This window comes from Notamacropus eugenii, chromosome 6 (assembly GCF_028372415.1).
Source record: "Notamacropus eugenii isolate mMacEug1 chromosome 6, mMacEug1.pri_v2, whole genome shotgun sequence".
Classification (NCBI taxonomy): Eukaryota; Metazoa; Chordata; class Mammalia; order Diprotodontia; family Macropodidae; genus Notamacropus; species Notamacropus eugenii.
Genome location: NC_092877.1, coordinates 316561200 through 316588670, shown reverse-complemented (window position 1 = coordinate 316588670; position 27471 = coordinate 316561200). Strand labels below are relative to the sequence as shown.

Genomic DNA, 27471 nt, shown 5'->3' with positions numbered 1-27471 from the left:
GTCTTGAGTAAGAAGGCTAAAGGGGATGGGTGGACTGTATCCTACAGTACAATGTCAGAACTAGTGGAGCCCTTAGAACTCACCTGGTCCGGACAATTTATTTCACATGTGGGGAAAACTGAGGCCTAGAGAAAGGAACTGGCTTTACCAGAGGACAGGAAAAGCCCTGATCTAGATGAGGCAGTGGAGAAACAAAAATCACAGCTGCTGTTAACTGGGTAGCCATCGAGTCTGACCCTTACCTGAGCAAAAAGTCCCTTCTTTGATATCCCTACCTGGTGGAATCTAACCTCTCCATTAAGACAGAGGGATCTTAGACAAGGTCACTTCCTCTACCTGGGCCTCAGTTTCCCCACCTGAAAAATAAAAGAGTTGAACCAGATGATTTCTAATGTTTCTACTTTTAAATCTTTTGATCTTAAAATTCTCCAAAACAGAGGATCTGGTGTCAGAAGCCTCAGGTTTGAAACCTGGTTCATCCTTAATACTAGCTGTGCGACCCTGGGCAAGTCACTTTGCCTCTCTGGGGGCTAGTTTTTATATCTGTAAAAATGAGGATAATATCCTATGTATGTATTTTTACCTCACAGTATTTGTGAGGAAAGTGCTTGGATAAAATGCCTTTAAAAGGTGAACTATTATTAGGGGGCAATGGAGGAAAATTAGTTTCTCCCCTTTCCTGGAGCTCATTGAAAATGTCTGTCTGGGAGGGAAGGGAGACCACCCTGCCTGGTGGCAGGACAGTGGAGGAGTTCACTTTCTCGAGGCATCCCCCTGAGAACCCCTTGATCTCAAGACCGCTCTGTCTGCAGTTAATATAGGCTGGGCTCAGCAATATGTGTTTAGCCACAGGAAACAGGAGAAAAGAATGACTAGCCAGGCTGAAGAGCCAGCGGGGGACTTGGGGACTGAGGGACATTGCTTCTCCTCCATCACCCCCTACCATGTCCCCCTACGGGACTGGGATGGTATGTGGAGGAACAGACTCTCATGCTTTCATAGCAACACACTGTTTCCAAGACTCCCAAAGTGGCTCCACCCTCAACCACATTACCACTGCCTTCACCACTGGGAACAAACATCTGGCGTGCAGGCTTGGCTGGGAGAAACAGGGAGGAAGGAGAGAAGAGATTCCATCAAAGAACTAGGAAACCTCTCATGATAGTTCGGGTAAGTGTTCTAATCTCTCTATACCTCAGTTTCCATATTTGTAAAACAGCAACAAGAATATTTGCTTCCTTCAAGTCCCATCTAAAATCCCAGCGTCTAAGGAACCCTTTCCTGATTCCTCTTAATTCTAGAGCCTTCCTTATGTCAAATTATTTCCAATCTATCCTACTTGTAGCTTGTTAATACATAGTAATTTTCATGTTGTCTCTGCCTTTAGATTATGAGCTTCTTAAGAGCAGGGACTGTATTTTACTTTGTATCTCCAGCATTTAGCATAGTGCCTGGTACCTAGCAAGGGCTTAATAAATGTTTATTGACTGATACACAGGATTGTTCTGAGAATCAAATGAAAGTATGGAGTCAGAAAATTAGAGGTCATTTCATTCAATCCCTTCATTTGAAATTAAGAAAATTTAATTTTATATCATCTTCATTATCAAATATATCTTTCCTCTCACCTAACCAGAGAGCTAGCCCAGTAATAAAGAATGAAAAAGAAAGAAAAAAAGGCAATTCGGTAAAACTGACTTACACATTAATGGAATCTGTATTATTTGCATGGTCCTACACCCCAAATCCTCAGTAGCTGCAAAGATGGGAGGGTTGCACGTTTTTCTTATTTCATCTTCAGGCCCAAGCTTGGTCATTATAATTACAAAGCATTCAAAGTTATGGTTTTTGTCCGTTATTGTTGTTACTTTTTCCATTTAAATTATTGTGGTTATTTCTTACATAGTTTTCCTGGTTTGGCTTACTTTTCTTTGTATCAGTTCATATAAGTCTTCCCTTCTCTATATCCTTCATGGTCATAGTTTCTTTGGTGCAGTGATATTTCATTATCTTCATGTATCACAATTTATATATCCATTTCCCAGCTGATGAGCATTTACTTGGTTGCTGGTTCTTGGTTATTATAAAAAAATGTTTCCATAAATACTTTTCTGTACGTGGGACTTCTCTATCTTTTACCTCCTTGGAGTATGTACCTAGCAGTGGGATCTCTGTTAACCTCTTAATTTTAAAGAGTAAAAGACTGAGGCCACAGAAGTTAAGTGACTTGTTCAAGGCTACACAGGTAATAAGTAGTAGTGCTGGAATTTGAACTCAAGCCTTTTGACTCTAAATCCAGGAATTTTTACCTCCATAGTGCCTCCAGTGTCTACTGGATATAAAGCACTTTGCAAACTTTCAAACACCATGTAGCTATCAGCTGTTATTATTACTGTTAATAATAATATCTGGCCTCAGTTTTTTTTCATCTATAAAATTATGAGGTTACTCTTGGTCAGCAACCTTGAGGCCACATGTGGCCCTCGAGGTCTTCAAGCGCTGCTCTTTGACTGCATCCAAACTTCATAGAACACATCCTTTCATTAAGAGGATTTGTTCTGTGAAGTTTGGATTCAGTCAAAGGGCAGCACTTGAGGACCTAAAAGGTCACATGTGGCCTCAAGGCAACTGGTTCCCCACACCTGGTCTAGATAGTCTCTTTAAGCTCTAAATCCTATAATCTTATGGCTGAGGACTCATCTACTCATCAAGACGTATCTTATAATTTAATTATCACTTTTCATAATCAACTCCTCTTCCCAGGACTGTTCTACTCTGTCTCCCTCAAGTCTATCTATACCTCTTGGCCCTGATCGGATGTGGTCAAGGTTCAAGGAGGCCGAGGGAGTGCTAGGACTATGGCCTAGAGATTGGCTGATTGGGAAAGGACTGAGAAAATTTCAGAACCTTGGGAATTTGGGTTAGACATATCTGATCTCAGAGATTTATGTCCACTGCTCTTGGGCAAGGGCATTCTTAAGCTGAGGGTCTGGGGAAAGGGACAAGTTAGTTGCATGAGCTTGAAGTCTGATATTCATTTTTGGTCCCTGTTTTCCTTCTCTGTTCAGTGCTTGGCAGGATGATGAGTATTCCCCCCCTCCACTTAGTTCTAGCCTAGTCATCCTTTGAGTAGATTAATAATAATAGCTCACATACAGATAGTGCCTTAACACTCCTGTGAGCGAGGTTGTGCAAGAATTATTACCTATGAGAAAACTGAGGCTGTGAGAAATCTAGGTAATTGTCTTGTGTGACAGTTTGCAAGTATTTGAACCAGATTTCCAATATGGGTCTTCTGATTAAGGCAGGGGTTCTTAGCCTGAGATCTATGAACTTGTTAAAAAGGTTGTTTTTTTTTTTTTGTTAACTATTTTAATATAACTGGTTTCCTTTGGCACCCTGGGTATTTTAGTCATTTAAAAATATTGTTCTGAGAAGGGGTCCATAGGATTCACCAAGCTGCCAAAGAGGTCAGTGATACAAAAACTTAAGATACCTAATTTTAGGTATCTTCCAGCTCTAACATTTTATGGATTTGTGGTTATGTGGGCTGTGGACTATGGTGTCTGTTTATCAGGGATGTGTCTATGGCAATCATGGGACTGGATGGGCAGGTACATATGGACTGCTCTGGAGAAGATGATGAGATGAGCTTAGTCAGGGAAGGACAGGACAGAGTCTCCCCAGGCTTATGCTCACATGTGGTCACTGGAATGCCAGGACTCCAGGGTCCTTGAAGTGGGGTGTATCAGGGCTAAAGTTTTTTTTAGTCATCTTCACCTTTACTCCAGAAGCTGAGCTCCAGAGTCTTTCTCTCTCCCTTCACCTCCACTGCCCAGCATTGCCCCCTCCCATACCATGCCAGTTCTTGGTTCTAGGCTGCCTCTTGTTTACTTTGGGCTGGCTGGGCATCTCTTTGAAATGGACAGCTCTAGGGATGGAAGGAGAAGGGAACAAGGCAAGGTCTATGCACTATGGCGCCACCTAGCCGTCCTTATGTATCATTATAATTATATATTACTCTAAATTATTTCAATGCCTTGTCATGCCTTGAAGATGATCTTGGGTCCTTGAAGGAGGTGCCATTAGAGTGGAGTGTGATCTCAAAGGTACAGTGATGGACAATATATCTGTTGTTTGGAGATCAGCCTAGCTAAGTCTGGAGAGGTCAGGCATTGCCCTTTACGTGGCACTGGGATCACCTGGATCACTTGGCTCTGGAGTCTAGAAGAGCTGAGTTCAAATCCAGAAAAGACTTCCATAACTGTATGATCCTCTTCTATTTAATTTCTCTCAGTCTCAGTTTCCTTATCTGCAAAATGAGGATAATAATAGAATTGATCACATAGAGTTGTTGTGAGGAATGAATGTGATAATACAGGTAAACCACTTTGAAAACCTTAGAATCCTACGTTAATTAGACATTGTTATCTACAGGGGGGATGAATTTTTTCCTTATCTGTAAAATGGGGATAATAAGGGCACCTGCCTCCTAGTGTAGTCATGAAGATCAAATGAGATATTTGTAAAGCCCTTGGCAAATCTGAAAGTACTACATACATGCCAGCTTTTATTTTATTTTAAAAAGTATTTTATTTTTCCCCAATTAAATGTAAAAATTTTTTAACATGTTTTTAAAAAAATGTTGAGTTCCAAATTCTCTCTCTCCCTCCCCTCCCCCAAGATGGTAAAATGTTATTTTATTATTGTTACTGACCTTATTTAATGAACATTTAATTAATTTTTAATTTTCTTATTTTTATTTAATTTCTTTAAATTTCATTAATATTAGTTATTTATAGTTATTGTAATTCTTGTAGACCATCTGCTACTAATATTTGAGTGGGATGTGATGTGCGTGAGTAGAGGAACTTTACACATACTGAAAGTATTGTATTTAGTCCCTTTTTCTCTGACCCTTTTTTCCCTTTCCCTTTGACCCTGTTTTTGTTAGCATTTCTGTTTGCTTCTCTTTACCTTCTCTCTGTCTCTTTTTCTGACTTTCTCCCTTTTCTGGCTCCGTCTCTTCCCCTCATATCCCCCCTCCTCCCTCTCCGTGTGTCCACCCGTCTGTGACTCAGATTTTTACCCAGGCTCTGGGCCAGACAATCTTGGGAGATGAATCCTAGGACACTCTGGATTTATGAGACATAGGGATGGGCTGAAGCTGCACTGGACTCCACCCCTTCTCCAAAAGTCATAAGAAGTTTTCCTTCCTCCACCCGTCTTGGGATTTTCCCTTCATCTGGGAATGATCCATTGAGAGGAACTAGAAGAGCCTCTACAAACTTAAAGAGGATGTGGAACCTAACTAGAAAAAAAAAAAAGAATCGAGAAGCAGTTGGAAAATCTCAGTATGGAAGGGTGGTGGGGCTGGAAGGGGAGGTTTAGCTCTGAGCTGGACCCCAGAAGTATTGGTAGAGAAGACTCTGCTGGCCCCTACTGATGTGTCTGGGAAATGAAAAGAATGGTCAGGGGAAGGATGATTCTTACCATGGGGGAGAGGAGGGGAGATGTAGGAAAGGGAACTTTGAAGTAGAGTGGGAAAGGGCCTCTCCTCTTACAGATAATTTGTGCTCAGAGAGCAAGGGTCAGAAGCGGAATTTGAATCCAATGCTAAGCCTCCGTTGTTCTTTCCCTGCCTCCACTCCCCACAACCATAGTGCTTTACAAAGGGAAGTTTTGGAATCTTAGATCTGGGGATCTCAGTGCAGAAGAGATCTGTTTGGGTTATGGAAGGGGATCCAGAGTTTTCAGACCAAAGCTTCTGATAGAAAGAGTGCTAGATTTAGAATCTGAAGGATATTCGGGCTTGAATTCTGATTCTGCCCACTGGGTAACTTGTGGAGCCTCGCTTTTGTAAAATAAAGGGGTGTATTGGACTGTGTGTTTTTCTGGGCCTCACTTTTATTGCACTAAATGACCTCTGATGTCCCTTCTAAGCTCTAAATCCTACAAAACCTGTCAATGGAACCAACCCTTTTCACATGTGATACTTCTCATCAGTTAGGTGTCTGTGTAGGGATAGCTGAGCCCTCTTCAAGTGGGAACTTTCCTCCTTCCCTTGCTTCAAGAGGGAAACTGAGGGAAGGTCTTCATGTACACTGGACTTGGAGTTAGGAGACCTGGGTTGGAATCCTGGTTTCCACTGTACAATTATGGACACGGCATTTACGCTTTCTGAGTCTCAGTCTTCTTATCCAATGGGAATGGTAATACTTCAACTAGGTGGTGCAGTGTGGGCCTGGAGTCAGGAAGACCTGCGTTCAAATGTGGCTGCACACACTTATTAGCTGTGTGACCCTGGGCAGATCACTTAACCTTTCTGCTTCAGGTTCCTTATCTATAAAATGAAGATAATAATAGCACCTATCTCCCAGGGGTTTTGAGGTTCAAGTGAGATATTTGTGAAGCGTTTAGCACAATGCCTGGAGCATACGAGATAATGTATACTTATATATTAAATATATTTAAAATTAAACATTTTAAATATATTTATACAATTTAAGTATATAAAATATAAAAATTAATTATCATTATGATGCTGGTGCACCTACCTCACAGGGTTCTTGCAAGCTGCAAGGTGCGACAGAAACATGAGTTGTAGCTTCTTTTTAACGATTCATTATTTTTTACTTTTGGAAAGTGTTTGTGATAAATGTCATCATTAATAAACCCCATTCTGCCCACAAAACAAACAAACAAACAAGTCCTTGTTCTTATTTAAAAGCCTGTTAAGACTGAACAGTCAGGTCATAGGTTGAAGAGATCTTAGAGTTCAACCTCCTTGTTTTTATAAGGAGGAGAAGGGGGTTGAGACAGTGAAGTTACTGAACCAAGGTCACACGGGTAGTGGAGGCAGCATTTGAACACAGGTCTTCTGATAGGAAGTAAATTTAATCTTCTTCACTAGTCAGTGACTGTCTGCTCCACTTGGTTCCAGAATAGCCAGGCAGGAGAATGGGTAAGGAGAGCTCCTTTCCACTATTCCTTCCCATTGCTCCCAGTCCCAACCCTTGCTTTATTATTCCAGGTGCCTCCTCTGTCCTTCCCCCTTGTGCCTATTCCTTGCCTGGACCTAAGAACTCTGCCCCTTTCTTTGCTACAGCCTGAAGACCTGGAGGCACCCACTACTCACACCTTCAAAGTAAAGACCTTCAAAAAGGTGAAGCCCTGTGGCATCTGCCGGCAGGTGATCACTCGAGAGGGGAGCATCTGTAAAGGTGAGTGGGACACTGGACATTGAAAGGCTGGGGAGGAGGGGACAAGACTGGGTGGAACAGACTCCTTTGTAAAGGACTGGTGGCTTGTGGGTGATTTGGGCACATCCTGGGCTCTCAAAGGTAAGTCCTTCTCCACAGGGAATGGGGTCATGTTTTCCCTACTATTATATGTTGGATCCCTGTCTCATGCTGGGTCTGCTATGCATTGCCCGTCTTGGAGGGCTGGGAAGGCAGGTCACCTGAGTAGGACTGGGCAGTGGTTTGGTTTTAGCAGAAAGAACACTAGACAGAAGACTTAGCTGTGTAACTGTGGGCAGACCTCAAACTCTCTAAGTCACTTTCCTTATCTGTAAAATAGAGATAAATACTCATAAGACAAAAAAACTTTGTATATTTTAAATACTATGCATATCTGAATTATTATGGTTAGGGAAAAACACTTGAACAATTCAAGAGAGGTAGGAATTTTAGGGAATTTAGGGAATTAATAAGATGAAAGATACCTACCCTCTGATAAAATCTCATTCTCGATTTAAGATTTTTACAGTACTTTGCCAATAATATCTTATTTGAACATCACAATAACATGGTGACTACAGGGGCTATTACGGCCCCCATTTTACAGATGAAGAAACAGAGGCTCAGAGATTTGGTCTGAGTTACATGGCTATGAAGCATTTGAGGCAGTATTCAAATACAGATCTTCCAGTACTCCATCTATGACTTGTTGTTCAGTTGTGTCTGATTTTTCATGATCCTATTTGGGGTTTTCTAGGGTTTTCTCCTCCCCGTTTGATTTTTTTTTTTATTAAGGGGGCCATTCCTTGAGTAACTACTTTAAGAAGCCTATACATTGAATGGGTGTATCTCACTCAAAGAGAATGCTATAAGACCTTAGCCTGAAAGGGCCAGGGTCTCCCATTGCATCCTGGACCATCTCCAGTCATCCTGATGAATATCAGATTACTGGACCCAGATGGCTGGGAGAGGAAAGTAAGGTTGGTGACCTTGCACAGCCCTCCCTCACTCAAATCAAAGTCAACTGTAAGCCATGCCATCATCTTGATGTCACGGTCCTCTTTGAGAACAAAGGACAAACACAACACCAACTGAAGTGGTTTGCCATTTCCTTCTCCAGCTCATTTTACAGATAGGAAACTGAGACAAGCAGGGTTAAGTGACTCGCCCGGGGTCACACAGCTAGTAAGTATCTGAGGCCAGATTTGAACCCAGGTCTTCCTGACTCCAACCACAATATCTCATACTTCTCATATTATAATTTGTAGTGTATTTGTCCCCACTCGATAATAGACTCTTTGAAGTCACTGGCTGTTTTTTTGGTAATCTTTGTCTCCCCTGATCCAGCAGCATCACTGCAGATAGCATGCACTTAGTACATTTTTGTTGAACTAAATTGGAAGCAAAAAGATCATTGTCCCCATCACGACACAACAGAGAGAGTGCCTGGTCCTTTATTTGTTTCTATTGTCAGTGCCTAATAGTGACCACGTGGTGGCAGCGTCCTTCCACAAAGTCTGGGTGGGGAGGCTGGAATTCTTGGAGCCCTAAGAATGATGTCACAACTGTATAGCGGCTTCCACTCTTGCATTATTTACCCCTTGAATTATTTTAATGTGAAATTGTATAGATATGAGACCATGAGTCCCTGTCCCTCTCCTGGCAATCTCTCTGGCCCTTCTCCCAGTGTTCTACCTAGCCCTCAACTCCTCCGCACTCTCCTTATTGTCTCATTGGCCTCCTATCCAAATACCTGGGTGGTAGTGGTGGTGGGGGGGGGGAGGGGGGGGAGGGGGAGAAGTTGTTTAAGCCAGGACCTCTGGCAAAGAAAGGAGTTGGGTAGTGTAGTGGGATAATAAGTCCTGGGTGAATGTCCCTGAGGTTTCAGCTTCTGCCCCAGGGGTCACCTTGCACAGAGCCTGGTATATAGCTGGTGTGAACTGGAAATCACCAGGAAGCTGGTGGCCAAGTTGGTTTGGCCACTCCTGGATGGGCTGTAAGAGAACTGGTGGTGGTGGGGGGTAGGAAGATAGTGGCATTGAGGAGATGGGGAAACTGGTACTCCTCCCTCAAAGACCTTGCTCAGTACCGAGCCCTTGATGTTAAAAGGAAGATAGAGAAGAGGCACGGGCTCTGTCTTTACCAGTTACATGCAGTCAACTCCAAGGAAGCTCTAACTTAAAACAATGTTGTTGACGACAACAAAAAACAAATGTTCCCCCCTCCCTCACAAACTAAAAAAAAACCTAGCTGGGGGTTAAGGGTAGGGGTGGGGGAGGTTGGCAATTAAAGGTTTATAGAATGTTAGAGGTAGAAGAGATGTCAGAGGTCATTCAGTCCAGCAACCTGAGATCACGGGATCATGTAAGCAGTCACTGGCTCAGAATGTTGTAGCTTGAAGAGACTTTAGAGGTCGTTTAATTCAAATCCTTCTCTCAGGATGAAGAAATTAAGGTAGAGCAGTCACACAGGTAGTAAGGAACAAAATAATAATTAATGAAAGTATTAATTATTCAGTCTCTAATAAATCAATACTAGTTTGAGTGGAGTCCAATGGGGCCTCTCCAAGCCCCTTCTAGTGACTAGGATTTTGTTAATAATAGCAAATGTGTCACCTTTTGGTCTTCTTACATGTCTCTGTTTCTCTTTACCATTTACCAAACTTTCATATCCATTCTCTCCTTTAATTTTGTAGACAGAGCAGGTATTTTACAAACAAGGAAACTGAACACTAGCAGGTTTGATGATTTGATCTCACGGTTTTGTGGCTAGAAAATAAGGAAACCCTACAGATAAGGAACCAGGACCCTGAATCCCAGTGAAGATAGGTTTCCTGCTTCTCTCCCTTCTATTTCTGTCCCTCACAGGATGTTTTTCTGTGCCTATGAAAGTGAAAACTGAGGCACAGAATGGAGAAAAGAATTACTCAGTCGCAGTTGTGCAACGTAAAGCAGGCTGGGTGCATTCTTACAAGACCAGCTCACTGGGCAGAGTCATTTGAGATGGCTGGTCATTATGCTTGGGTTATCATCATACCCTACCATGACAGGTGGAGTTATGGCCATCTGTCCTCTAGTTAAATCCACTGGCAGCCAGTGTGCTGAGATATGGTTGAGTGTAGACCCTGGTCATTCTGACTCTTAAGTCTTTACAGTTTCAATAAGGCTACTTCCTAGAGAAAACACTAGGAGAATGAGCAGCCAACCAACTCTGAGGCCCAAGACCTGCCCCTCTCAGAGCCTCTCCCTTCCCACACTTCCCTGCCTAGCCAGCAGACCTCTCTCCAGGGAAGATATATCTACCCTTAAAGGGTCAGGGACCTTCTCCACAGCTTCTTCATTGAGGAATGGGAAAAATGAGTGAAGTTTCTGTTTGCCTTCTTGTTACCATCCTGAGTTCAAAGGGGTACCTAGTATGTGCCTGAAGGACTCCTAAACTGGGTGACTCAGAGACATCTCTGTGACTGTTCTCCCCTCCCTGCTGCGGTGGGCAGCTCTCTGGGGCTGGTTCACCTTTTGCCCCGTTCCATTTTGTACTTGGTGGTTTCCTTCCTCTTTGTGTCCTTGCTGGCTAGCTCAGAATTAGAGCTCTTGGTGCTTAAAGCCTTCCAGAGGCTACTCAGCACTCCTGAGGTCTCTGTGCATTTGGGTGTGGAGGAGGAAGGTTGGACTTAACAGTTACTTTTCTTATTCAACCTTGCAAAAATAGCTGTCTCTCTCTGGGCCTCAGTTTTCTTAAATGTAAAAAGAGATTAAGTTGGACCAGATGATCTCTAAGGACCCTTTCAGCTTGAATTCTATGATCTCCCTTTCTATTTTCTAGGTGTGTTGGCAGGTGCTGACTTGGGCCCAAACAGAGGGGGTTTCCTCTATTTTTAAGGAACTAAGTATAATGAGATTTCAGTCTCCCCCTCAATTTACAAATCCTCAAAGTAGAAGTATGAGGCCTTCTGCGCTCCCTCCAGCTGCAGTTTCAGCTCATTTGGGTCCTATTCTCCTTGGAGGTGAAAAACAGATGGCTGTAAATGGTTCCAATTTAGGGGTTTGGGTTGCAGATTTAGCCCAGTCTTTGGTTGGATTGCTATTAAATTGGTGTTTGTATTAAATATTGTCTTTAATGAACAATTTAAAAATAATAAAAAGAAAACTCATTCCTCCCCCCCAAAAGTAAGAGAGATGAAGACCATGGCTGAATTAAACCTCAACCTTCTCTACCGACTGAGTCATACCAGATCCTTGATTCTTTTCTCTGAAAGATAAAAAGGGAGCCAGAAATGGGCTGGTCATCTTAGCAAGTTGTTTTGTCACCTTCTTTAAAGGAGAGGAAAGGGTGCAAATGTCAAACACAAAATATTTTGGAATTGAGAGGGGGTGAAAAATGAAGGACACATTTCTACAAGGACCTCCAAGTACATGACAGGTTGTGCTTCCTTGATTTCAGCTCTCCCTCTCTCTCTCTCTCCCTCTCCCTTCCTCTTCTCTTCTCTTCTCTTCTCTTCTCTTCTCTTCTCTTCTCTTCTCTTCTCTTCTCTTCTCTTCTCTCCTCTCCTCTCTCTCTCCCTCTCCCTCTCTCTGTTTCTTTCTGTTTTTCTCCCTCTCCCTTCATATCTCTCTCCCCTTCTCTGTCTTCTTTCCCTCTCTCTCCTCTCCCTTCCTCCTTGCCTCTGTCTGTCCCTCTCTCTATGTCTCTCTCCCTTTTTCTCTCTTCCCCCTTGTCTCTCTCCTTTCTTCATCTCTGTCTCCCCCCTCTTCTTTCTCTCCCTCTCTCAGTTTCTGTGTCTGATCTCTTTTAAGTTCCAGCTCAAGGGGCTGGCTGCCTTGGCTTGAAATCTTTCTAATCTTCTCAGCTGCTCATGCCTTCCCCATAACTGTTTGTTACCTTGTACTTATTTTTATTTTTGGGTGACCCTCCACTACCTAGATGACCCTCAACAACTTCCTTCTACCTCTCGGGGTCCATGCCACTTTCTTAAAGTTGCAGGTTGCAGGGCAGGTGTACTAATCTGTATCAGCACAAGGGGCTGATGAAATTAGTTGCAAATTTCCTTTGAACTCTGAACCTGGAGTTATTGGAATTTAGGACCAGGAAATAGAAGGAATCTAGAAATTATCTTCAAGACCTTCATTTTAGAGACCAAGCCCAGAGTGGTTAAAGAAGGTCATCCAGCTGGTAAGTAGAACAGCCAGGATTTGAACCCACCTCCCCCCTGACTCCAAACACACTGTGGGTCCCCCCCTCCATTATACCTTTGTGGCCTCCTATCCTCTGAGCTCAAATCCTGGCTTTGCACCCTACTATCTGGGTGACATTGGATAAAGTATTTAGCCCCTCTGGGGTTCAGTTTCTTTATCTCTAAAATGCCAAGGTTAGATTGTTTCACTTGTTTATTTTTCATTTGTGTTCCATTCTCTGACCCCTTTTGGGATTTTCTTGGCAAAGAGAGTGGTTTGCCATTTCCTTCTCCAGCTCATTTTACAGATGAAGAAACTGTGGCCCACAGGGTTAAGTGACTTGCCCAAGATCACATAGCTAGTAAGTGTCTGAGGCTGGATTTGAACTCAGGTCTTCCTGACTTCAGACCCAGTCCTCTATTCACTGTGTTACTTCCCTGCCTCCCTTTCTGATAATAACTGTAATAGCTAGCATTTTTATAGCACCTACTACGTGCCAGGCATTGTGGAGGACACTTTTTAAATACTGTAGCATCTAGAGCTGGAATAGACCTTTGAGATCACTTAGTTCAGTACCTCCTTTATTTTTGTAAATGAGGAAACTGAGGTCCAGAGAAGCTCTAACATGTCCAGAGTCACCCAGGTTGTAAGAGATAGAGCTGAGACTCGAACGCACATCCTCTGATTCCTAACCTGTCACTCTTTCCACTGGCCTAATCCCATCATTTTATGGACAAGCAGACTAAGGCTCAAAGAAATGATTTGACTTGGCCAAGGTCAGACAGGTATCAAAAGTCAAGATTTGGATCCAGGTTTTTTGACTGCAGATCCAGGGTTTTCCTACTCCCATCACCTCGCTTCTTCCTCTTCAGATATTCCTAGAGCCTTTTGGACCTTTCCTTTGCCTTCAAAACATCATGACCTGTGTTGTACTTGCCCATGTACCCGCTGAATCATCCAAAGCATTTGCTCCAACAAGGATGCTCTTGGAAGGCAGAGCATCACGGCCAGCATCAGTGTCTCCAGATCCTTGCTCATGGTAGCTGCTTAATAAATGTTTGGTTCACTCTGAATTCCTCAATTAGTCACAGCTCTCGGGTCAGTTAGCATACTCTGCCTCACACTTATTGATCCTTATCTAAGTGTTTTTGTCCTGCACCTCCCAAGTGCACTTAGGAATGGGACCGCATATTCTAGGTATCTGTGCTTGCTTTGTTGTCCTTCTCACTTCTAGCTCCTGGAGGCTAGGGGCCAGATGGGGTCTCAACTTTGTATCTCTCACATTCACCCCAATCTGCACACTGTATGTACTGAATGAGGAAGGAAGCAGAGGGAGGGAGGGAGGAAAAAAGAGAGGGAAGGAAGGAGGAGGGAAGAAAGGGAGGACGGAAGGGAGGATGAGGGGAAGGAAAGAAGAAAGGCAGGGAGAGAAGAAAGGGAGGAAGGAAGAGAGAGAGGAAGGAAAGGAAAAAGGGAAGAAGGAAGGAAGGAGAGAAAGAAGGAGACAGGAAGGAGGGAAGAGAAGGGAGGGAAGAAGGGAGGGAGAAGGAAGGAGAAAGGAAAGAAAGAAAAAAAGAAGGAAGGGAGGGAGGGAGGGAAGAATTAGATAATGACTTATAGTTGTTTGGAGTTCAAGATCAGGACTTTAGACTTCTTTGGTGCCTGGCATAAGGGTCCTTACATTCTCAGGGAAATAAGTGACAGAGTTGTGACTGAAGTCTGCGTTTTCTGGCTCATAGCTGGTGGCTCAGTGGATAAAATGTTGGACCTGAAGTTCCAGGTCCAGAAAGATGTGAGTTCAAATTCAATCTCAGATACTTTCTAGCTGTGTGTCCTTGGTCAAGTCACTTCACCACCATCTCCCTCAGTTTCCTCATCTGTAAAATGGTGGTAATCTACTTCTCGGTGTTATTGGGAGGATAAAATGAGTCAATATTCGTAAAGCCCTTTGTGAATTTAAATTGCTATTTGTTACAGTGACTGTTATTGTAATTGGTGCTAGCTGTGTGTCCCTGAATAAGTCACATAAAACTTTCTCGTCTCTTTCATAAAATGAGGATTATAATAGCGCTCTTCTTACGGGCTTATGGTGAGAATCCAGTGAGATGACATCTATAAAATGTTTTGTAAACCTCAAAACACTATTTAAATGCTAGCTATTATTCTTATGATCTCAGATTTGAAATGTTCATTAGTAACTATGTGACCTTGGGTAAGTCACTGAAGTGTTTCCCCATCTATAAACTGAAGGTTGGATTAGACCTCTCAGGATTTGGGGAGTGTGATTTTTATCTTCTGAGTGCAAATTCAGGGCTCTTCTAGTTAACAGCTCCTGGTCCTCGTTGGAGAATGAAGATGCTTGGGCATCCCTGGAGGTACATGAGCCTCAGTTTCCCCCTTGCTTTAGCTTTTATCTTATGGAAACCCCCTTAGAAAGCGGACTTATCTCCTGTTCTTCAAGTTCAAGTCTGGTGCTAGGTTTAGGTCCAGCATGGAATTAATTTTATCTTCCCTTTAGTTCACATTCTAGTTCCCAAAAATACCAGGGCTGGGTAAGAATTAAAAAAAAAATGAAAATAATAGCATTTGACATTTTTATAAGCTTTAAAGTTTTGCAAAAAGTTTTACATTTACTGTTGTATTTTGTTCTTGCAAGTCCTGTGAGATAGGAGGAGGGAATCCATTCATTTGGTCCAGTCTGGCTACATTCATATCTTCCTTTCTTTTGAAGGAGGGGATCCTATGACTGAATAGTAGGGAAATCCTGGCATGGGGCTGGTCCCTCCTAAGCATCCTACACATCACTGGAAGTCTGACTCAAACCCAGGGTTGGTGAATGGAGGATTATTTTTAAACATTACATCCTCTCCCCCAATCTGCCTCACTCACACAGTGTGATATCTCATTCAGGAGAGGGGCTGGACCAGTGATTTCATTTATATAGGGGAGGAAGAAGCTTCTCAGGTAAGGAAATGCTTTTTACTTCTCTTCAGCTTATAGTCTTAGCAAGTCACCTAGAGCATTGAGAGGTTCAGTAAATTGGCCAGGGCCACACAACCAGTATATGTTAGAGGAGGGGCTTGAACCGAGGTCCTCCTGGCCCCAAAGCGTCCTATCCATTAGGACACACTCCCTCTCTATTGTATCATCTATTAGTGAAAAAAGTGCATAATAAAAGAAAACCTACTCTGAATTTAACAGTGTTTTCAAGTGGTTTTGTATTTTATTGATCAATAGTATCTACAGACATTTGAACAATAATCATATGCATATGTGTGAGATACATTGATCGGATGTATCCCATATGTGAGACACATTCTCTTTTTTATTCACTTTGCAGAAGATATGCTTAATTATTTGTTATACTGAGGCATGTATCCTATTTATTTAGGCAACATGAAGACAGTGCTCAGTTTACATGGGATTTTTAGAACCTCTGACCCACCTCCCTTCCCTTTCCCCTGGGTCTATAGGGTGAGCGGCCTCTGTAATAGTTTACAGAATATGGGAGCTAGAGGGAACCAGAGAGATCATTTAACCAACCGCCATCTCCCTACAGGCTGAGAAGGGCCAGAATTTTACCCACGAGTGACAGTGTGTGAGGCCCTCCCAACAAGGCTGGTTTGGAGTTAAGCCATGAAGTGTCTATATGTGTTTTTATTCAATGACAATATTGAGAGTTTTGGAAGAGAACTATATAGTATCCACTCCCAGCCTCCTTCCCCATTTGGCTAACCATAGACAAGTTAGTGGTATTCTGTTTCCCAGGAGTGACAGGGGCCTTGGAGAGGATGCCTCAAGACCAAAGAAGGAGGAAGGGGCAGAGAAGCTGTGTCGTTCCATGCTCTGGGACAGTGGGACCCTGGGGAAAGGACAGGGTTGAGCCAAGCCTCCTGTTATCTGTGGAATCAGGTGCAAGCCAGCTATTTGCTCATTTTCCGATGGTTGAACTGAGGAGGAAAGGGCCATTTAGGTTCCAACAATACAGGCTTCCTGTGTTCCCAGGAGGCAGGAAATCAGCTCCCCCCCCCCAACCCCCCAACCCCCACGACCAAAGACAAAACATGTGGCAGCCCAGCTGATGAGCTAAGGGCTGTGAAGTTGCAATATTACCTGAGAGTGTATGCTTGAGGGGTCATTTCGGGCAGAATCCCAAGGGAAGGGGAGGAAAGAGGAGAGAAGTGAGGGAAGAAGAAGTAGAGAGAACAAAGAGGAGAGAGGAGAGGAGAGGTGGAAGGAGAGATGAGAATAGAGGAGGAAAGGACAGGGGAGAGGAGGAGAAGGGAGAGAAAGGAGAAGGGAAAGGGAGGGGAAAGAGAGGAGAAAGAGAAGGAGAAAGAAAAGGGAGGGGACAGGTGGGATGGGGTGGACTGACCTGGGGTCTCCTCTCTGTTTTTCTCTCATTGTTCTCCAGCTTTCCAAGGGTCTTGTTTATTTACTGTTGAACACTTTATTACAGCAGAGCACATTGATTTACCAGTTGTTCTGGACTTCTCAGGGTCTACTTAGGATTCCTAGGATAAGAACTTTGTTTTATTTGGGTTTTGACTCAAAGAGCTCTGGATCTAAAATTGGACAACCTGAGCTTGAACGTGGGCTCTCAGCCTTCCTTACTAGCTTTGTAGCTGTGGACAAGTGTTTTTTCCTCTCTGAGTTCTAGTTTCTTCGTTTGTAAAAAGAGGAGGTTGCACTAAGCCACCCCCAACCCCAACCTTGCAGCCCAAGCCCTAGGATCATCTGAACATGCTTGTGTCCATGCTTGGGCCTGGCATGTTATCATGGGGGTGATGAACTTGTGTAACCCAGTGGTTGGTTTGAGAAGGGTCTTCCGGAGTTCCTTCCCAAAATGGGTATTCCCTAGATCTCTGAGGTTTTCATAGAGGGAATACCACTGAACCTCTTCCCCCTTTTATAAGCCACATCCTTGAAGGGAAGAAGAATCTTGGATGAATTCACCCAACATTTATTAAATGTTTCTGTCTTAGGCCTGAAAGTACAAAGGCACAGTATAGCTTCTCTTCTAAACTAGTTTACCATCTAATAAAGGGACAGTATACACAAATAAGGAGCAGTTAGGTGACCAGTGGATAGGACTTCAGGCTAAGAGGTAGGAAGACCTAAGTTCAAATGTGGACTCACTTACTAGCTGTGTGACCTTGGGCAAAAAAGTCACTTAACCCTGTTTGCCTCAGTTTCCTCATCTGTAAAATAAATTGGAGAAGGAAATGGCAAACCTCTCCTGTATCTCTGCCAAGAAAATCTCAAATGGCATCATGAAGAGTCAGACATGACTGAAATGACTGAACAACAATATACACAAATAAAAACTGTGATATGGGGATGGGTGGTAGAGAGCAAAGGAGAAGTCCAGGAAAAGTATTATGAGAGATATAAGGAGGGAAAAGGTCAGTTTCACATTGGGATAGGGAAACAGGCAGGAGAGGATTCATGCAGGGGGTGGCTCCTGAATTGGACCTTGGATGGAGGGAGAGACTTCAGAAGATTGTAGAATCACAGAATGTGAGATTTGTTAGAGACTCACCTCTTTGGCCATGTAGTCCAATCGCTGTTGGAAAGGAATCGCCACCAGACCATAGCTGATAAATAGTTTTCCAGCATCTGTTTGAAGACGTTGAAGGAAGGGGAACTCATGCAGATGACTGTTTGAGAAGAACCCATTACAAGCTCAGATGTCTGGGTAGGCAGATTGGGAAAGTTTGGAGTGAGAACGGAGAAGGGAGAGGAGTTGGGTTTGTCTAGCCCATGAATGGGAGTGCTAGGAGATAAGATGATTGAGGTAGATGGAAGCCAAATAATGACAGGCCTTAAGGGCCAGCCTCAGCACTTTATACTTTATATCACATGTAGGGGATGGAGAATGAGGAAAGATTTTTGAATACAAGAGTGATGTGAATGTGGCGTTAATTAAGGATGGTGATTCAGCTGGTGTGAAAGGATGGGTAGAAGAGAACAGATTCATTATGACTGATAGGTGTGTAGAATGCCTTAAGGTTTGCAAAGTTCTTGGCGTGTATTATTCTCATTGGTTCTTCACCAGGATCCTTCGAGGTTGGGAAGATGGCATTATTATCAAGATTTTACAGGTGGAGGCTTAGGGGGTTAAAGGGATTTCTCAGGGTCATTGAAGCTGGTAAATAGCAGGGCAGGATTCAAACTCTGGTTTTGTCTCACTCCATGCCCAATAATACACTATGCTGCCACTCAGAAAGCACAATTGGAAGACTATTTCAACAGTCCAGGCTAGAGGAGGGGGGGAGGGAAGTACATCTTCTATGTAATGGCATTGTTTTAAGCACTTTACAAATATGATTTCATTTGATCTTCACCACTCTGGGAGGAGGGTGCTGTCTCTATCTCCATTTTACAGATGAAGAAACTGAGGCAGAGGTTAAATGACTTGCCAGGGGTCACATAGCTAGTAAGTATCTGAAGCTGGATTTGAACTCGTCTTCCTGATTCTATCCTGTGCTCTCTCTGCCTTACCACCTAGCAGATAAGGACAAGCATTAGAGTTTGCCCCTGGTCCTCTTCCCACTGCAGATGAGAGTAGAGAAGGAACAGATGCCAGCTGCATTGGAGAGGTAGAATCTACAGGGCTTGTCAACTGATTCAGTGGGTGCAGAGAAGGGAGTCAGAGGTGATTGGGAGCCTTGGGAATTGAGAGGAGGGGCTATCAAAAAGACTGCAGAAGTTAGGGGGAGGGCAGATCTGTTTTGTGTTTCTCTACCAGTATTTATGATTTTTCAAATAAGTGTTTAGAAGGTGGTGGTTAGCACAGTGACTGGCATGTGGTATTTTTTGTCGTTCAGTCATGTCCCACTCTTTCTGACCCTATGGACCATAGCACGACATGCCTCTGCGTCCTCCACTATCTCTCGAAGTCTATCCATGCTCTTGTTCGTTGTTTCCATGACATCTATCCATCTCACCCTCTGCCATCCCCTTCTCCTTTGACCTTCAATTCTTCCCAATATCAGGATCTTTTCCAGTGAGTCCTGTCTTCTTATTGTGTGGCCATAGTATTTGAGCTTCAATTTCAGCATCTGTTCTTCCAGTGAGTAGTACATAGTGAGCACTTAATAAATGTGTGATGATGGGGGTGGCCGTGGTGGTGTCAGGACACCCTGGGCTTTCTCCATTCTTGAAAGAGGCAGAAGTGGTAGTAATTCTGATGGAAAAGGAGGGAAAAGGAAGAATGGCTGGTGTGTGATTATGGTGCAAAGTAGGACAAATGAGCCAGTGAATGAATGGGCAGAAGAGGGCTAGATTCACAGCTTGTGCAGTTAGGTTGAGTGCCTTAATCAAGGGTTGCCAGGATCCTCTCTGGCCCACTGTCGTTGGGTGGAGTGCTGGAGATGCAGGGCCCCAAGACTGGATGGCTGATGTGTGTACTGTGGGGCTGGCTCTAGAGGAATGAGTACAAGGAACTCGTGATCTGGGGGTGGCTGGCTGGCTTCTTTTCCTACTTTTGGTTTCTACTACTAACTCTGGGTAGGTAGGGAATAAGTATTTACATAGTGCCTACTATGTGCCAGACACTGTGCTAAACATTTTTTTAAAAAAATATTATCTCATTTGATCCTTGCACAGCCCTGGCAAGTAGATGCTGCTCTAATTATCCCCATTTTCCAGATGAAGAAACTGAAACAAACAGGATTAAGTGATTTGCCCAGGAGCATATAGCTAGTATCTGAGGCTGGATTACTCCAGGGCCATCACTCTATCCACTTTGACACCTGCTGCTGCCATGTGCCAGGCATTGTGCTAATTGCTTCAGATACAAAGAAAGGTAAAAGATAATCACTGATCTCAAGGGGTTCCCAGTCTAATAGAGGAGATAATAGGCAAACAACTATGTACAAAAAAGCTACATACAGGAAATCATCAAAAGAGGGATGACCCTAGAATGAAGGGGGATAAGGTATGCTGAGCCAAGACATTCTGGCCTCATCTCAGCATCCAGCACAGAGCTCCATAAACAGTAGTTGTTTATAACTGTTTGTTGAAGAAATAACAGAATGGTTGGATGCCTGGTCATGCCTCTCATCCCTGGAACCCGAACCTCAGACTCCAATTAATCTGACCCCTCAGGGTCCCGGGTGGTGGGTTCCCTGGGGAGCAGCAGGCCAGTTGGAATCAGGCAGCCTGTGTTCTCTTGGATGGATCACTGGTGGTGTTGACTTCTCCCTTGGTGTTTCAGGTCTTTCAGGACAGGCTTCTAGATACCATCACATTGTTTTGCTAGCTCAGCATTATAGATGTTTGCTTCGAATGGTGCCCTGAATGCTGTGGGCCAGCGTAGGGCAGCAGAGTGGAGCGGGAGGCAAGAGTCAGTGTGGTGCTGGAATCAGACAGAGGTTTGGGGTTCAAATCCCAGCTCCACTAGGGTGACTTGGCCAAATTCTTTCCTCAGGCTAAGCCTCAGTTTCTACATCTGTTACATGAAGGAACTGGGCTAAAATGGTGTCTGATGTGTTTTCAAGTTCTAAATTCTATGATCCTATATTTGCAAATCAGACATCAGAGAGAACCTCCTGACTCTCAGGGATGTGAAGAAATAGAAGACTGAAGGAAAATAAAGCAGCTACCACTTCTTTAGCAATCTCCCAGAACAGGCGAGCCCTCCTCCTTCTTAGTCTAGATTAGGGGAAAGGGGAAGGCAAGGGGAGAGACAGGATGGTCTGCCTGTCTAGGAAGACTCTAGGATCCTTTTTTATTTCCTCCACTCCACACCCAGAGAGAGGGACTTAGTCACTAAGCCTGCCCGGGTCAGAAAGAGAAGTTTAAGCGCTGGGGATAGGGGAGGGGTGGTGGAGGGAAGGGAGTTCTGAGGCATGCTTTGGAGTGGCAAGGGGATGGCGAAGAACTAAGTAGTAGGCAGGGCAAGGATGGTGCAGTGGGGTCGGGAAAACCTTGCTCAGCAGTATAGGATGTTGGCCAGTTGCAGAGCTGAGTCACCGAAACTGGACATAAGCTGGGAAATAGCTGTTGGAGGATAGGGACTAGGGCCAGGGTTAGGTCCTGGTTACACCCTTCCAGGTTACACCCAACTCCAGCCTTTCTTCTCTCCTCTTCCTTCGGACAATACAGAGAAACCAAAGCCCTAGTGCTGGCCCCTGAAGAAGGGGAGAGAGGGATATCGATGTAGAAGACTGAGAGCCATTCCCCAATACATAAAGTGGGCCAAGGACTTGAACAAAGGACATGACATTCTCATGAGAAGAAATGTAAAGTATCTATTTATAGCTCGGTGATGCAGTGGATACAGTACCATGCCTGAGTTCAAATCCAGTCTCAGACACTTACCAGCTGTGCGACCCTGGGCAAGTCACTTCACCTTATTTGTCTCAGTTTTCTCATCTGTAAAATGAGTTGGAGAAGGAAATGCCAAACCATTACAGTATCTTTGCCAAGAAAACCCCAAATAGAGTCCCAAAGAGTAGGACATGACTGAAAAAAAAACTACTCAACAACAACAAACTATCTGTAACTTTATGGGAAAGTAACTCCAGATCATTCATGATAAAAGACATGCAAATTAAAATAACTCTGAGGTTTCATGTTTTCCCCCTTAAATTGGCCAAGATACTAAAAGATGGAAATTGTCAGTGCTCAAGAGTGTGGGAAATCAAGCACACCAATAAGTTATTGTTGGGGCTGTGAATTGACCCAATTATTCTGGAAAATAATTTGGAATTACTTGAGAAAAATTTGGAATTAGTTGAGAAAAATTCAAACCCTTTGACCCACTACTGGATATTTACCCTACAGAAACCAAAGACAACAAGAAACCAAAATATCCACAGAATGCTTTTTTTGGGGGGAGGGAGAATGAAACCAAAAAGAGAAATAAATAAATAAAAGATTTAAAGTAGGTTTTAGAGGTGTACAGAGTATTTTGCACTCACCTATTGTTTCATTTGATCCTCAAGATCAAAGTAGATGCTATTTTTCTCTTCATTTTAAACATGAGAAAAAGAGAAATGACCTGGATGGGGTCACAAAGCTAGTAATAGGAACATAGCTCATGTGTCATAAAAAAGATGAATTTGAAGAATTCTGGAAAAAAACCCAGGAAAACTTGCATGAACAGGGAAGATGAGCAGAACTAGGTGGACAATATGCACAGTAACTGCAATATTGTAAACTAACAACATCACAGAAAAACCACTTAATTCAAGATAAGTGTAATGACCAGAGGTCAGGTGACTGACTCCAGCTGTCAAATGACTCCAGATGTCATATGTGAACAGACAGTTGGTGTATTAGCTAGTTTTGTCTGACTCGTTTGATTTGCTAATGGGGAGGGTTATGGAATGGGGTGGGGAGGGGGACAAGGAGGAGTATACATAAAAATAATTGTGATGTAACAAGAAGACAAAAATTTTAAAGAGAAGTGAAGCGAACTTTCCCAGAAGGGTATGATAAGCCAAACTGAGACCGAGGTGTAGACCCACAGGGGGGCTTAGGAGCTCCTTAGGAAGCTCCTGGGAAGAGGATTGAGGATTGATTGGTTTCTGAGGGCTCACCTTAGCTGGGGCAGCAGTCTCCCATTCCACAATATCTCCATTTCTGTTTCCATCTCCCTTGGATTCCAGCTCTACCAACACCAAACAGCCAAGACAGTAAACCTCACCTCTCCACTCCTGAGCCTAGAAGGAGCGGAAGAATGACAAAATGCCTTTGCTGAACAACTGGGCTGTGGGGCTGGGCCCTCAAGGAACTGGGGGTGGGGGCTGGGGGCCCAGGGTGGGCTGGGGACATTCCAGGCAGAAGGGAACCCGCTAGGAAATTTGATTCCTGCTTCTGGCAGTGGGAGGGTGGAAAGAGAGACCTGTATGTGTATGAGTGTGCTGTGGGGCAGCGGCCCAGCGTGCATGTGCCTCTCAGTCTGTGTCCAGGTGCCTACCTATGGGTATCTCGTGTGACTGTGTGTGGAGTGTGTCTCCTAGGTCTGTCCTTGGGTCTCTTGGAGGGGGCTGGCTGGGTGTAAGTGCTGAGAGCACCTTGAACTTTAAGTTTCTCTGCTGTGCCTGGATTTTCTCCCAGCCAAGTCGAGCCCCTAGAGGAGATGGAGAAGGGGAGAGGGAGAACTGAGAGAGGAGTGGGATCTCGGGGCAGTTCTGGACCGGCTGGCGGGCCGGGGGATAGTGTGAACCCGAGATGGTGGAGTGGCTGGGAGGTGGGCAGCTGCGGGCGGTCTGTGGTCCCGGCGGCGGGGGGTGGGGGGGCGTGGGTAGGGGGCGGGCCCCATACCTGAGGCCCTCGGCCACCTCTGCTTCTGGCCCCCGGCCAGCGTGGGAAGCTGGGCCCCCTCCCCCAGCAGCAGCAGCAGCAGCAGTCGCCGCTGCCAGGGCGCTCGCAGCTCCCTAAGCTGCTCCTGGCATGGGGCTTGTCCGCCTGCGGGGTCTGTGATCGTCCCCACGGTCCCGGGCTCCTCGGGGGTGAGTTCCGACAAGCCACCCTTCTTCATTCATTCTTCCCCGGGCCCCCTCCCCACTCCGCGCTCCGCGCTCCCCTCCCTCCTGCTCTCGGCATTGCGGGCGAGGGTGGGAGGAGATTTCTTCTGAGTTTCCATTTCATAGCTCGCGGCTACAAACTTTCCTTCTGTGTCTCGCTCTCTTGCAGTCTGCAGCTTCTCCTGTCATCGGAAATGCGAGGCCAAGGTAAGGGGGCCAGGCGGCCAGAGGCGAATTCTTGGGGAGAGGGCTGGGCTGGCTTTCTCTGGACTCTGGGGGAGACGGAGGCAGGCGCCGGGGGCGGTGCCCAGGCCGCCCCCCTCCTTCCTTTGTTTATGCTAAGCGGCCCGGGGATGAGAGGGGGAGTGAGGACCAGGGGGTCAAGGTGAAGGCCACTGCATTGGAGGCTGGCAGCGGCCCAGAGGCTGGGGGGCTTCCTAGCTGCTCCTGGCGTTGGAGGGCGGGCCGGCTCTGTGGCCGGAGGCAGTGACTGGGGGGAGGGAGAACCGTAACTGGAGGCCGGGGGGAGCAGTGCCTGGGTTGTTTGCTATTGGGGGAGGGGGCGCCAAGGGAAGGGGAGATGGAGGGAGGCTCTTGAGGTGGTATTTCTCCACGTTTGCTACTGGAGGGTTGGGCTGGGGGAAAATGGTCAGAAGGTAAGTGGCACCTCTTTTAAGTAGAAATGGATCCTGTTGAGTGCCCTCTCCCCACCCCCACCCCCCAGGTGCCAGTTTGGGTCAACCTAGGCTTCAAAAACTCAGATGTGGGGAGCAGAGAGACTAAATGGGAGGGAGGGTGGGTGATAAGTGGGTGGGCATTGTAAAACCCTTTGACCTTATCCTGCTCTGATTTGAACTTTGTTCCAGTCACCATATCAGAGGTCCTCAGTTTCCCTACAACATAAAGGAGGCCTATTCAGTGGGGTTAGAAACTTGGAGTGTGAGGCAGGAGAAGAGGGAAGGGGTCTGTTTTCCAGCTAGGTTGACAGCTCCCCTATTTCCCATCTCCTCAGGTCTGAGACAGGAGGGATTGATGGACTAGCTGTTTGTCTCTCTGAAGTGATGATAGTGGTGATACTGGGAAGGTGCTGACAGGGAGATGGATTATGGCATTTAGGGTAGCTTGGAAGGAAATCTTTCTGTAACGTTTCACCACTCTCTCCGGCCCCATCCCTTCCCTTGACCACCCCAAGCCAGGTGCAAGCCTCACTTACCGTCCAAAGTGGGAGCCTGCCCCCAAGAATATGGTGAGTGGAGATTTATAGGAAGGGGGAAGTAATAAGGCATTTCAGAGAGCTGTACTGGGCAGGTGTGGACTCAGTTGCTGGCACTTCTCATGCTCAGAAGAGAATGTGCCCCTCAGTTCTCAACTTTCACTGCCCAGCCCTTTCCTTCTCATTCGGAAGTAGGAATGTGTCTCTCATTTCTCTTAACGTGTTCCTCTTTTCTCCTGTCCTTTCAGAACACTTTTTCTTTCAGCGTTAGGATCTTCCTGTTTGTCTTATCTCTCCAAACTAATCACCCTTGTTGAAGCTGGCTGCACCTGTTTCTCTTGACTTTATGATGATATCCCAGCCATCCCAAGGTCCCTGTCCTGTCACTCACTTTCTATCCTTTCCAGCCACACCCCACTTTCCTCCTGCTACTCTCTAATCACAGGAAGATTTTTTTTTCTTCTGATCTATTCCTACATTTTCTTCTCCTTTCTTCCCTCCCCCTCCCATCTCAGCAGTGGCATAGATGCAGGTGAAGCTAAAGGAAGACAGTGAGAGGTCGGAACATCCAGGAAAAGCAGAAGAGTCTGAGTATATAGTTATTGGCTGGAGGAGGTACCTGGAGAGGGACAGACCAACAGACCAACAGTCACACAGACACATGGCATGCTTTCAAGGGCCATTCTCTCCTAGGAAACCAGACCCAGTAGTTTTCTGAGTTCTACCCTGTTTGACAAATTTATTTTCAGAAGCCATAGTTCTTTTAAGCCACTCTAACTTTTTTTTTCACTTTCAGAGGATGAACCCTTAATGCTCTGTGTTTGGGGCCTGGCTCTTAGAACCAGTGTCTTAGAACTCTTAAAACATTTCTTAGAACTCCCTAGTCAGAGAAGACCCTCCAGTGTTTATCCTTGTCTCTGGAACTTAGTCCTGTCCAGAAAGTTTAGAGGAAGTGAGTATCTTTTTGGGGAAAAGAGTTTTTTCATTTTGAAAACTGTATTTCCTTTTCTGAGGGTTTTCTGGTTAAGGAGAGGAAAAACTGTCCCTTTCTCATTCAGCCCAGTGTTACCCTTCGTTTCTAGTGATTTCTCCCCAATGGCTGCTGCATGATGGAAAGAGTAGAAAGTCCAAGCCCCTGAGCCTCTTATATGACTGGACAAATCTCGGTGCCTCTCAGTAACCCAGTTTCCTCATCTGTAAAAGAGAGGATTCATTATACTTGCACTTTCTGTACCATAGGATTTGTGAGCAGAGTACTTTGTATACTGTCATGTCAATATAAGCTAATATTATTACTGTTATTATTATCCACTATACTATCATTTCAGCCCACTTTCACCACCTCTTCTAAGTCCATGATTATAACCCATCCCATGGAAACTCCCCAAATTGAATTCTGCCACATCTACCCCCCTCCACCACAAAGCTGTCTCTAGGATTCAGCCCTATGCCATCCAAAGGGAAACTGAGTCACAGAGCCTGGAAGTGTACAGAATTGGAAATGATATCTGTGCAGACTTATACCGCTTTCCTTCCTTTCTACTGCGCTGCCTGGTTTAATTGTAGTAGGCGGTCCATGTTTTAGGATTTTTTGAGAAGGCAAGAACTTGGACCCAACCTGGTACCACCAGCTAGGGTACAGAAATTTGAGCCTACGCTTTAAGTGCATATGTGAAGGGATGGGTCTTAGAAGGAATGACAGTGGATAAGAGAGAAATAAGCAATGGCAAAGACTTAGATCATAGTTTCTAGAAGTGTTAGATCTCTTAGTCTAGCCTCAAATGAGGAACATGTAATATATATGTCCAACATAACAGTTGGAAGGAACCTTGGAGATTCTCTGATCCAGCCACTTCATCTTGCACATGAGGAAACTGAGGCCCACAGGCAAAGTTTTGTCTAAGGGCATATGGATAATAAGTAGTAAAGCTGAGATCTGAACTCAGATTCTTTAGGCACCAAACCAGTAAGCTTTTGCTCAGGTTCACCCAGTTCATAACTAGCAGAGATGGAGTTAAACAGAGGTGTTCAGATTTCTAAATCCTGGTCTTCAGCACTCATACCACATTGTCTCCTTGCTTCTCTCTGAATGGTATTCCATGCTCTCTCTCTCCCCCAAGTCTCACCTTTAACTCAGTCCCTATTTGGGGAATGTCTCTTGCCCCTACAGCAATGTCTCCCATCTTTAGAAATCTTAGGTAGGTCACATAATAATTGGAAAGAATCTTGGATATCATCTCATCCAATCACCTAGTTTGACAGGTGAGGAAATTGAGGCCAAGAGAGTTGAAGTGACTTGCCCAACAGAGCTGGGATTCAAAGGCAAGGCCTTGGATCCCAGTTTGGTCCTATTTCCCCCACAAATC

General features: G+C 44.7%; 1 protein-coding gene across 17 annotated transcripts in view; it reads left to right on the top strand.

The window, feature by feature from the left end:
- Positions 1–27471, top strand: part of TNS1 (tensin 1) — a 316581-nt gene that overhangs the window by 61756 nt on the left and 227354 nt on the right. For 14 of the 17 annotated variants that reach the window (XM_072617751.1, XM_072617750.1, XM_072617741.1 and 11 more), the window contains exons 2-3: positions 7109–7223; positions 24062–24099. In XM_072617751.1, coding sequence (XP_072473852.1) covers positions 7109–7223; positions 24062–24099 — 153 coding nt within the window. Of the gene's footprint in view, positions 1–345; positions 1171–7108; positions 7224–23855; positions 23878–24061; positions 24100–27471 lie in introns of those variants that run through there. The other 3 variants (XM_072617739.1, XM_072617748.1, XM_072617743.1) reach the window with 3 other exon arrangements.